The sequence below is a fragment of the Amyelois transitella genome, chromosome 18 (genome assembly GCF_032362555.1).
Source record: "Amyelois transitella isolate CPQ chromosome 18, ilAmyTran1.1, whole genome shotgun sequence".
Classification (NCBI taxonomy): Eukaryota; Metazoa; Arthropoda; class Insecta; order Lepidoptera; family Pyralidae; genus Amyelois; species Amyelois transitella.
In genome coordinates this window covers 6595475-6607620 of record NC_083521.1, presented here as the reverse complement: position 1 = coordinate 6607620, position 12146 = coordinate 6595475, and the positions used below count along the sequence as shown (strand labels likewise).

Here is a 12146-nt window from a genome sequence, read left to right as displayed (position 1 = left end):
GTTTTTAAGAATATAAACATGGAACATGCACTATATCTTGAACACAAATGAATAAACATTAGACAAGTGTTAGGCACTGAAAATGGTAACAGCAGTAATACATCGCAATAAAATGAACAATAAGACACTTTGCGTTCTCGAATCATTCCATCAGTAAAATAAAGATGCAATCAGGCAATCGGTGTCGTGTCGATACTATACGACTCGATCACGCAATTGACGCCATAAACCCTTTTCGGAACATTACTTTTGGGCTTGAAGCGGTGGAGAAATTGCTTGTTACTCGGTTCCTATTAAGAAATATGGTCGGTAAATTTTAAGATGGGCTCTCTGTTAATTGATAAGCAGTAAATGGCAGGACTGTTTTGCGTTTAGAAGGCTGAAATCGAACGAAATCGTTAATGTAGGAATTCTGCCGAGCATTGTAAAATTCAAAAATACAGTTTGATCTGAAATTTTATGAGTGTAGGTATGTGTATTTATTGTTATAATGTATTTTATGTACCTTATGGTTGTATGTACTTTGTTTGTAATGTATGTATTTTGCAGTATGCATGTGCACTTTATCGCACCATTATCTCGTTTTTGTTTGGTCAGCTGAAAGACTGGTAGCCAAACGGGATTAAGTCCCTCCTATGAACTCCTATTATTCGATCTGTTCCCATTAAGAATTTTCCTAAAAAAGCAGAACTCATCTGTGAAATACATTGATTTTGGGACGATAAGAAAAATGGACAATACAGAAAACGATAGGTTATATATATTTCTGTCAAAATTAAAAATGACTAAAGGCTCATTCTCTTAACACGTAAGCGTCTTAACTTAATTATATACTTGTGTTAAAGATACGTAGTCATTTACGCAATAGCACTTTTTTATGGAAAACGTCATGGAACAATAGTGTGTGACTACACACGAAATAATATATGTACATAAACATATTTAATTTGTAAATGCATGTTGTCGTATGATTTAACTGGAGGTTAAGTTTTATTTACCTTAATTAATTCTATTTTAGTATAAAACTCGTCATTATTCGGTAATTAAATGGTCTGATCATAATCATCAAGTTCTGTATAAATAAAACTAGCGCTATATTATAATATCATTTCTAGAGTATGCTTGCGTCAGAATATTTTTACGTTTTCTGAGAAGCATCGTATTTGACCATATTAATATAAACAAGTTCTAAATGAATTTGAAAAAATAAAAGTATTTTCTATTCCAATCAGCAAAGCGGCTTCTCAACCCGTCTGAACAAGTGAAAAGAGATAAAACGCACACTTCCAGTAATCCATTTTATTCGACACGAAACCTTGACTTTTATCAGATCCTCGTAAACAACATATTAACACGTGTTTTATAGACGCACCTTATTGGTACGGAGCACACAAGGCTGAAAGGGCACTTGTGTGTTAAGGGGCTAACGTTACAAAGAGTATTTGTCGCACAAGAATATAGATTTCAAGGCTGGCGATTTTGGAAATGTTTTTAAGGGTACAGTGACAAATTCGCCTTACATGGAATATTCTTGTATTATCACTGGAATGACTGAGTAGTCATATCAGATTGTTGTCTCATACATTAACATTCTCTAACTTTACAAAAATTTACCTTATCTAACACAGATCATGTTGTGTGAATAAAGTTCGATCAAATGCGCTATTCCGCAGAATTTCGGATTCCATAAGGAAAAACGTTGATCATTTTTGTCAGAAACGCGATGATTCATCAAACGGGGGTCCCCGGTACACAAGTCCAACTCTCACTTGGCTAATTTTAGTATGGACTTCATGGACTCGGAGGACTATATAATAACATTTTCGGTAGGTACGTACTACATTATCTATTCATATTAGCTCCATAGTTATTTCGTGTCTCGATATAACAACCAGTTTATGTAGAGCTGTAGACCATTTCAAGTGGTCCATTTATAGCTTTTGTTATCTGTACTATATAAGTATTTCTCTGTTTTGGCAAAGGCCGTCAACAGTAGTATTCTCTATATAAGTAGACGTATACGCATTTTGGTTATTTTTATGTCTTGGAATGGGGGAGAAAGGGGCCCTCATGCTGTTAATACTAAAAGCCATTAGAAAGTAAGTGCTTAATTAATTCAATGCTATTAGGGTATTGTAAGTAATAAAATTCTGAAATAGCCATTGCCAGCTCAGAAAATTTTAGAAATGAATAGTTAAATTTGTTGTTAAAGCGAAAACACCAGTTAAATGTGCTAATTATTTTATTGTTTGTGAGCCAAAATCTTGAGATAGGTTATTCAGTCGGCAAAGATGAAAATATTTTATGATTAATATTTGATATCGAAGTGAAATCAGTTTCATTAACTCTTAAAAAAACTCAAAAAATATTAAATCTCTTGCAATTATTGGATATAAGTATTAGAAATAAGTATCACAAAATTGTAAGAACTATAAATAATTCAGTTAAAAACTTCTGACAAGAGGAAAAGAATAGATTTTTATGGTTAACTCGAGCAACCTAATTCCCTTGGGAAATTAATTTGACTTTAATTTATTCAGGTTTAGTCCTTCTTTCCGAGTTTTAATCAAGAAGTAATATCATCTTTGTGGTAATAACTCTGTAATGTCGTGTTGAAATAAAGCAAAGATCACAATAAACCGACCCTGTAATAAAACATACAGCACATGAACGGGACCTTACCGGTCAAAGCTGGTTTTAACTGCCAATAGGGGTGGCAAACATTCGCTTAACTTGATGAAGGAAACCTTTGTTCCCATCAAACGTTTTGTAATCTGGATTTGAAATCGCACTCAAATAACGCCTCTTACTCGAAAAAGTCGACAGATTTTACCACTGCATTTGCGCGTGTCTTTTGCTTCATATCGTTGAATCTTTTCATGAAATCGGTTTTTGGTAGTTTTGAGTAGGTAGCTCTTTTCTAAAAACCTCCTTGATTTGATCAAATTAGGTTCATCTAGACACAAGTCTAACTGATTTCTCTTTCTACGCTCATTACTGTTATGATACACGCTTAACATTTAAAACGGTAATTTCAGGATAATCTTCGGTAATACTTTATTTTTATCTTTTCCCTGGTTACTTAGGGTTGACAACCTTAGAGAGCGGGTGAGAGGATGTAGCACGTGTCTCGAATATCAAAACAAATCGGCTGAATTTGGCTTAATAGCGAAAAATGGCGCGCTCTACTGCGACATGGTTACGCAACATTTAGGTCGCATTTTGTTAATGATGCTTGTAAATATGCGTTAACTTGAAGAGGGTAATCGTATGAAGCTTTTCAGTGTTTTATACGGTAAGTTAATTTTATATTTATTTTATCAATATCAGGAAATTATCTCTTAGTGTCATCGCATCATAACCCTATCTCTAAGACCATATAAGGACCCTACATGCCAAATTTCAAAACCCAGCAGTTTCGGCTGTGCGTTGTCTTTGAGTCAACAACTCAGTAATCAAAGAGTTTTATATATACTTAGATTGAAAATCTGGAGAGAATTTATAAGGCTCAAAAAGGAATATAAGATCCGTTCTTAGCGACTACCTTCCTAAAACACAAAAGCCAAATGCCTCTTAGTGCAATAGTCCTATAGTCGATTAATTGGAAGAAATACATATATTTAAAGAAGTATCAACAAAGATAATAACTATATTATCATCACCCTCTGGTGAAAGTTTCATAATTTTAACATTTTTAACATATACTATGTTAAAAAGCCATTGTAATGATAATAAAAAGTAAACATTAACTACAGCCTAAGTTAAATTAATTAAGCCTATTTTAAATTTACATGCCAAATGTAGAGAATTTGTTTATTTGTTTGTTTTCGCGTTAAATAGACCATTTATCGAGGAAGGTTTAAGACTATATAACATCACGCTGCAACTATTAGGAGCGAAGAAATAATGGAAAATGTGAAAAAAAAAACGGGGATAATTATTCATCCTTGAGGGCTTCAATGATGACCAAAATAACTATTCCACGCGGACTAAGTCGCGGGTACAGCTAGTAAAAAATAATAGTGCTTAAGTATTCTCTTTTGTGTCGTCGCTGCTAGCATGGCGTTTAGCCTAATATAAATTGGTAATATTACCTTTTCTGGTGCGAAAATTGATGATCAATAATTTCTCGCCTTTCTATCCTTTACTTACTACTTTTAGTCTACAAAATTGCTACCTTTTTTAGATTGTACAAAGTTCATTTCGAAACAAGTGCTGCCATCTTCCTTTCTTAATTCAAGTAATGCTGCTAGATGGCGCTAAAGTCCTGCCACTTAGTTATCAAACTCGGCTACAGATGGCGTTGAATTAATTAACTACTATGTTTTATTTAGATAAATAAAAACAAATAAAGAGGTCAAAAGTCTTCTTTGTTTTGCTATTGCAATGTGCTTGGTGTTGGTCGTTTTCATTACCTAAGTCTTATATGTCCAGAAATAATATAAATGCGTCGCGAAAAAAAAAAACTTACATGACTTGAAGTGTTGAGAAAGAGAGGCACTGTCTGCGGCGTGGTGGAAGTCGTACAAGGAACGGCCGACCATTTCGTCGGGTTCGAATCCTAAGGTGTTCAACAGACTGAAACAATTGGAGAGAAAGCGATCTATTAGGTGATATAGCGTCAAGGTGTCAAAGTCCAAAAAATTACATCAGCATTTGATTCTGGAAAATGAAGGAAGTTTGTCACCTGACTTTCACTTTGAAAAGAATAAATTTATATGACATAATAATCGTCATAATTAGAATAAATCGTTTAGAAAAATTAAAATTGATCTCTAAATTCCAGTCATTTTACATAATTAGCATATTTTACTAATTTATGTAAGTGTATTTTTTTCCTAAATATTATATACTTTAAACATCACAAATAAACTCAAATAGTTGCCACGTATTTCCTTTGTTTATTTCCATTTCACAGAAATTCTTTAAGTAAAAAGGACGTACTTTGCCTTTAACTATAAAAAGTATAATATAAAATTCTGAACAGTACCAAAAGTGATTAAAAGTAGGTATTTAGAAAAATAAATAAAATTCAAAGAATTGAGAAATTCAAGTAATCATAAAATGATAAGGATTGTAAAAATATATTTTTGACAGAGAAATTCAACTTAATTCTAAGAGTCATTATACTTATTATGACTACGTATGCAATTCATACACTTTCACAAAGGTCAAACTCAATGTGACCTAAACTCCTTCGATTTAAAGTTTAGGTTATGTTTACGGGTCCCTTTACAGTTAACCTTGAATGACCTATCGATACTCTGGCCATCGCAGTAGGTATAAAACGATGGTTGAATCACAAAAACACAACTATATTGCAAAATTTAAAAAAATACTGTTGGTCTACATATAATATAGACTAAATTTTATAAGAAATTCAGGGCAGAACTTACATATTTTGAAATCCCCGCCATATCCCGGTAGGATAACAACAAATCACTCATAAAAATACCAATATAAATAAATGGCACCACAACACAAAACCACACCAATCATCACTCTTTTCATAAACACTTGTATCTTTAACATCCACTGTGTACAAAATCACCGACAAACCGCGAAATCACACCGTGTTTAACCTACAATGCATTTGAAGGTGATATTTTTGTTGATATAACATGACCGGCTAATGTGGGGTTTTCTTGTTATCGGTGTGTGGCTAATAATGTTGCTTCTCGCATTCGGTCAGGTAATATTGGCAGTGGTTTTATTTACAGCGCCATCTATTCGGAGTTTCGAGTACTCATACTACAAAATAAAAGCAGGTTGTTCTACTTTAGGTACTTTTATACGGCGATAGTTCAGTGGCTCAGTGATTCATTTGCCAAGACATGGTTTTACCTCTAACAAACTAGTACGAACTCAGTTCATCAGATGGCTCTTATAAAAGCAGAAAAATCTTTTAAATAGATAATAGTAAAAAAAACTTACGCTTCATCAGTATAAGTTATCTTCATATCTAAACTATGCTTGGACAAGAAGGTCTTGTTATCCAACGGTATCTCGATGTTTGAAGGATGGGGTATCGGCCGGCCCACTGCGATGAGCGAACCGCACTTCAGCGGTTTGAATTCGGAATTCTTATCTTCCTTCTCTGAGTTTTCTTTTTTATCTTCAGGAGTTAACATGTGGCCAGTAATGTGGACCACCTGCGGAAAAATAATTAAATAAGATCTTACATGTACTAAATTGCTTCAGTGCAATCTGAAGGTAAGATTAGTGTGAAAATATTCATAAATTTTATGATGTTTTTCTAGGGTTATATTATATCAGCAGAGATCGTGTCAAGTGGAAAGATGTGGTCCTACCCCTCCGGGAAAAAGGCGTGATTTTATGTATGTATGTATCGTCTTTTACATAGCGCTATGTATAAAAATGATTAATAACAAAATATACTTAGATAATATCAAATCATTCTCCATTACAACATTGGATAAGGTTGTCCAAAATGGGTATTTTATGATATTTGTCACAGAGGTTGACAAGACTTGTAGGAATATCACAAGCCATTTTTTTTCTGGATGTATGGCAATGATAAGCGATCATTTAGTATGTCATTATTTGAACCCCAATCTTCTAATATTTCCAAGGTTGTTGTGGCCTCGGTCTAACCATACAGGATATACTTAGATGAGTTATTTTCTATGGGACAGATTCACAAAGCGTGGATTTTTTATGTTGGACTCCAAATCGTTCAGCTTTCGTTACATTTTATATAAACTTTCATCATTAAGCCATGCAGCTATCAGTCTTTTGAGACTGTTGGTTGGTACTGTCAAACTCTATTATATCAGTACGTATAAAAGTGTATATCATAGAAACGTGATAGAAACATTATATTAAAGAAACTTTCCAAGCATACCATCGTATTCCTTTAACCTCATTAATATCCAAGCCTACGGACACGCGACGCGACTAATGATCCATTGAAGGCCCTCCGAATATTCTCGAAGCGGTCAATTGAAAACCGGCGTTATCTCACATAAATATTCTAATGAATATTATCCATAATTGTCTTATAGTTATAATATTTCGGCCAGGATTTTTTTACTAACCTTATACGAAGCTGATTTTAAGTGAACGTTTCTTCCTTTGCTGGTGAGAGTGCATTTAAGACGTAGGAGCAAGTCCCTACGTCCTGTTCCGTTCGAACGTAATGCTTCCCTGATCTCATCGTGATCGCACGGGTGGCTAAATTCGAACACGCTCTGGCCCATAATTTCCATCTGAAATTAAAAATAAAAATAATTTAAATTTCGTATTGGATTCTTCCATTAATTAAAAGAGTGACGTTGTTGGCGCTAGTTACATTAACGCATATGCAGTTAGTTCGACGCATTTTAAGCTTTATTGTTAACATATTAAGTGTCATTTAGCTACTAAATAGATTGACCTACATGTGCTAGGCGCCGATTGTAGATGCATACCACGTGGTCTGTGTTGTGTGTGCACACTGCACTAAGATAAAGAGTCGTTTAAACGTTCAAAAATTGGTTAACTGCCTTGTCTTAAGCTGATTTACGACATCATTAGTGTGACATCGGCAACATAGTTTCTAAGTTATGTTTGTTTATTATCACATTTATTGGGGGTTTATTTTTACTGAAATTTATCAAACTTTTATTAAACTACAGCTGATTTACATGACTTTACTTTTGTTTGAATTCAAAATGTAAGTAATGTTACTTACTACTTACATAGGTACTCAATACGTAGCAAATTGTAAGTGGTATTGTAGGTAATACCTGTACTTATTAGAATACTTCAATGCATTTTTTCCATTTGACCTACAACCTAAACTTAATTCCTAAAAATCTAAGGCCAGTCAACAAATAGTTATCACGAGGAAAACTGATGCGCATTTTTTATATTACAGTCTTTAACGTAAATAGCGTTTACACTTAAATGCTTTTCCGTGATTTTTTATAATCATACGATCATGCCTGACCTCAGATCAATGACCTAGAATTACTTCAGATTTGTAATACTAGCATACGCCCGCCGCTCTGTCTGTATAAAAAGAATAATCCAGTTAATTTCTATTCCCATGTTAATTTCGGGAGAATTTGGTGTGAAATTTAAAATGTCTAGCTCCAGCGGTTTGGGCATTGATGTGTTTTCATTCAATCATTAAGTCAGTCTTCTTCAAAAAATAGATTAAAATTCCCATAAGTTTTCATGGCATACCTAATCATAGTTTCGAATAACGAGATTTGTCATAATCATCATAATGCATAAATTTTCATGATGAATGATTGCAAAATGATGATTATACCGTTTAACTTCATGGGACTCGATATAGACTGTGACAATCTCTTATATCAATCATTTCGTGAAAATATTTTAAAGCGAAAAGTCTCTATTATCTTTTTGTTTGATAAATTTCGACAAAAATAATTTCAATAGGCGGAAAAATCTCAACATATCTGACATTTACATAGATTCAATTTCCTTATCGGATATCTACGATTACGGTAATATTGCCGCTAACCGGATACGGAATAAATATGTTAACAGAAAGCTATAGCCGTTTTGAGGACAACAACTCTATAAACAAGGATTAAAATTTATTAAAGAAAAACAAGAAGAAATTCTATATGTATTAAATAACAGTAATAACAGTCTTTTGTTTTATTTTTGATTGATATCAACAAGATCAGGTGGCTCACTACTCATTTTTGTCCCCTTAAACCAGGTAGACTACTCATTTCTGCTTATTAATTTGAACGGTAAACGTATAATTAGTACCGGGTTAAGGTAGAAGTAGACGAGGAATTATCGATAGTTTCCATCGTACCGACTAAAAGGAGATAGATTTCCTTTTAGTCAAATTGCGGAATTAGCCCTAGATATTGAGGGACTGTTATTATGTTAGGCTGACAAAGAGCTTCGAATAAACAGCCATTACACCAATATATGGTAAACTAAACGATGAATGTACCTATGATATAAACGCCCATCGCTGAATTTAATGATGCTATGTGCTAGCCGTGAAAATTATATCGACAATGACCCGATTCTAGTGTAAAAACAGCTTTATTTACCTGTGACACTCCAAGATGATCAGAAATGTTCTCGCTGCAGTATACAATGTCCCCTTGTTGTGACAGCACCAGCACGAATCCGTCGAGAGCCTTCATGTACGACAGCTCGGATGAAACCTCCTCCAGACCTTTGGGGTTCTCAAGTTTGGACTGCTCTGTGTTGTCACCGGGCACTGGAATTGTATCACGTAAGAAATTTGGTGAATAAATAAACATGCTCTGTTCAGTTACCCTCTCCTTTTCTCTCCCAAGCCTATATTTTATTGCAAATTTTGAGAATCAAAAGTACCCGAAACCGCCGAGCCTGCATGAACAATGTTATGAATGTGGATGAAGCAAAGGAAGTATGCAGAGATCGTGGCAAGTGGAAAGAGGTAGTCTCTGCCTACCCCTCCGGAAAAGGGGCGTAATTTTATGTATGTATGTATTTTGAGAATCACACAGGTGAGATTTCACAAAAACTTTATTTTTGTTTCTGGCGTAAGTCCCGTTTCATCCCCCTGGAGAAGAGACCAGGGTGCTCTTGACCTTGAACCTTGATTAGTAAGTCAGAATTATAAACTTAGCGACTCCCGTCCCCGTCTGACCCCCGCACCTTTACAGAGGGTAGACGGTAAAAGCTGCACTAGACGAATGCGCCTATTGCCTTAGGAACTTGCTTTTTACGCTCAAAAAGATAGAGTGATCTTATTCTAAAGTGCTGAAATTTACACAAAAAATAAACTCCTGACAATAAAATTTCCATTGTTCGATTTTATATCTTTGGACTTAAGTTAAAAACTTATGACGTTGTGAATTTGTTATTCGCCTAGGAGTTTGTATATATAAATTTGTATTAAGTTATTATTCCTAAGAACTCAGATTCCATTCTTAAAGTTAATCTCGGCTTTGCTTCGTGGTCGGGGCATGGGGTGCGCTTAGCATTCTAACCAATAACCGCTAATAAACTACTCGGCTCAGTGTTTGTGTATCAAAAGTTCCACATGTGCCTTTTAGAACTTATACATGCTATTGGAGTTATCTATTTAATAAACATATCAGACTGTATTGTTTTGGGGTCACGGACGGCGTCTGTATTTCAATAGGTGACTAAACAATACATTTTGTAAGTCGGAAATTTGCGGTAACAACGATTGATTCGGAAGTTCTCGGTATTTCAAGTTGCTTCTGAAAAACAGGGGCAAAACCCCAAATAAAAATTAAGTATCAAGTTCTGCCAATTCTAGGTTTTCTCAACAAAGAATAAGTCATTTCATTGTTATCCTAAAGTTAGTTTACACAACGGTCCGATACTGCTAATCGTATATTACAATAATTTTGCGATAATACGGCAATGGCGGCGGGATAAGATAGTAGTTGACCTTCTTTTGCTATTGATTTGTTTGCTGTCTGGTTTTTAGTAATATCTATATTTTTCAACACAAACGTGGCATGCTGGTCTGGTAGCAAAGAGAAACCATAGTGTAGCTAGTTCTTTCCCAGTGCACATTGTAAGATTCGATCAGCAAGGCTAATAAACTTGGGATTCTTCTTGTAGGCGATAGGCTAGCAATCTGTCACTATCTGAATCTCAATTCCAAAATAAGCCATTCATCTGAACGTGACCTTCAGTAATTTCGAAACTGTTGGTTCTGTCTACATCGTCAGGTATAGAGACGTGATTATATGTATGTATATTAACCGTAAACGCATCGCTGACTAATGCCTCTCTCTCTGTGTGTTCAGTAGATTGTACAAATACAACGACCTGTTCGACCACAGATAATGCCTTATCAGTGGCGGGATAGGTATTGGAACTCACAAATATTAACGACCTGAGTAGGTACCTACATAATAACATCAAGCCACTCATTCACTCCTAGTTCTTTAGTGTTATCAAACATTTTGTGCTTCTTGAGGTACTTATTATAATTTGTCGATGTTGAATATAATTTTAGTTTCCTTGAACAGAATTTTAATACCCTTTTTCTACTCTGATCGATGTCTCTTGTATTGCATCGTGGCATCATAGCTTCGAGTAGAACTGCTGTTTTGCCCAAGTTAAATACAGTAGCTCAGACCACTTCTTCAGCCAGGGTCAAGGACATTTGGTACAGTAAAAAAAAAGATTGAGCTAAAAATTTACCCCTTTTTAATATATTCAAGGTCAGTAGTCGATGGACAAAATAATTTAGTACACTTCAAATTGAATATTATCCATATTGGAACATCTCATTCTTATTACATCTCATACTACAACATCGGCCGCAATGAATGTGTTACTTATATGAAAACCGCGGATAGAGATATACCCATGCACGATCATGGGCTGCCTTACACTATTGTTTTAAACACCTCATAGTTCCATATAGGCCTTTTCCACGCATCATTTCACCAAAAATCAGATAACACTCACGCATAGAGACGACGTCGCGCACGCGCAGATAAGATATCGCTAGACGCATCACGGAGGCCTTGTCCAGTTGTTCCACCTCCTCCTTCTTGGCGGGAAGGGCCGCTGTAAGCTCTGTGAATATCTGCATCTCCTTCGTGCGGCGACATCTCGCTGCAACGCGGGATTTCTCCTTTCTCTTCTCGTTGTTCCTGTGCAATAGAAAATATTTATCTTTAAATCGTTGTTACATCATAAATTATTATATTTCATAAGTTCATAGTAGATATGCAACAAAAGAAATGCAACAAAAGAAATTTAAAGTATAATAAATAACCCTTTTTAAATCAAAATCATTATTAAAAAGAGATTGATGCATTGTTTAGACACAGTTGGTATCAGATCGGATTGTGTGTTGGACCCTATACAAACCGGATTGATTTGGAACAAGTACCTTTTAGTTATAGATGATAATTTATGCCTCGTCTCGCCCATCACCGGGGCGCCCAGTAAACACATTTTATTTTTAAAACAAATATTACTTCTTAAATACTTAATACTTTGATTTAATTTAAAAATTTAATCAACATTAAATAAAATATAACACAATACGCGTCCATTCACAACCACTTGTACGAGTAGTAATATTTTGTGTTATTTCATTAATTTGCTATTAAGAACGACAGTAATAATTATCATTTGTTCCAAATAGTGCATTAAAAAAATGA

General features: G+C 34.7%; 1 protein-coding gene across 3 annotated transcripts in view; it reads right to left on the bottom strand.

Moving 5' to 3' along the window:
- LOC106129491 (hypoxia-inducible factor 1-alpha) overlaps window positions 1-12146 on the bottom strand; it is a 73642-nt gene that overhangs the window by 45043 nt on the left and 16453 nt on the right. For all 3 annotated transcript variants that reach the window (XM_060949063.1, XM_060949064.1, XM_060949062.1), the window contains exons 2-6: window positions 11443-11630; window positions 9048-9220; window positions 7059-7229; window positions 5935-6152; window positions 4472-4578 (exon numbers count right to left, since the gene is read on the bottom strand). In XM_060949063.1, coding sequence (XP_060805046.1) covers window positions 4472-4578; window positions 5935-6152; window positions 7059-7229; window positions 9048-9220; window positions 11443-11630 — 857 coding nt within the window. The remainder of the gene's footprint in view (window positions 1-4471; window positions 4579-5934; window positions 6153-7058; window positions 7230-9047; window positions 9221-11442; window positions 11631-12146) is intronic.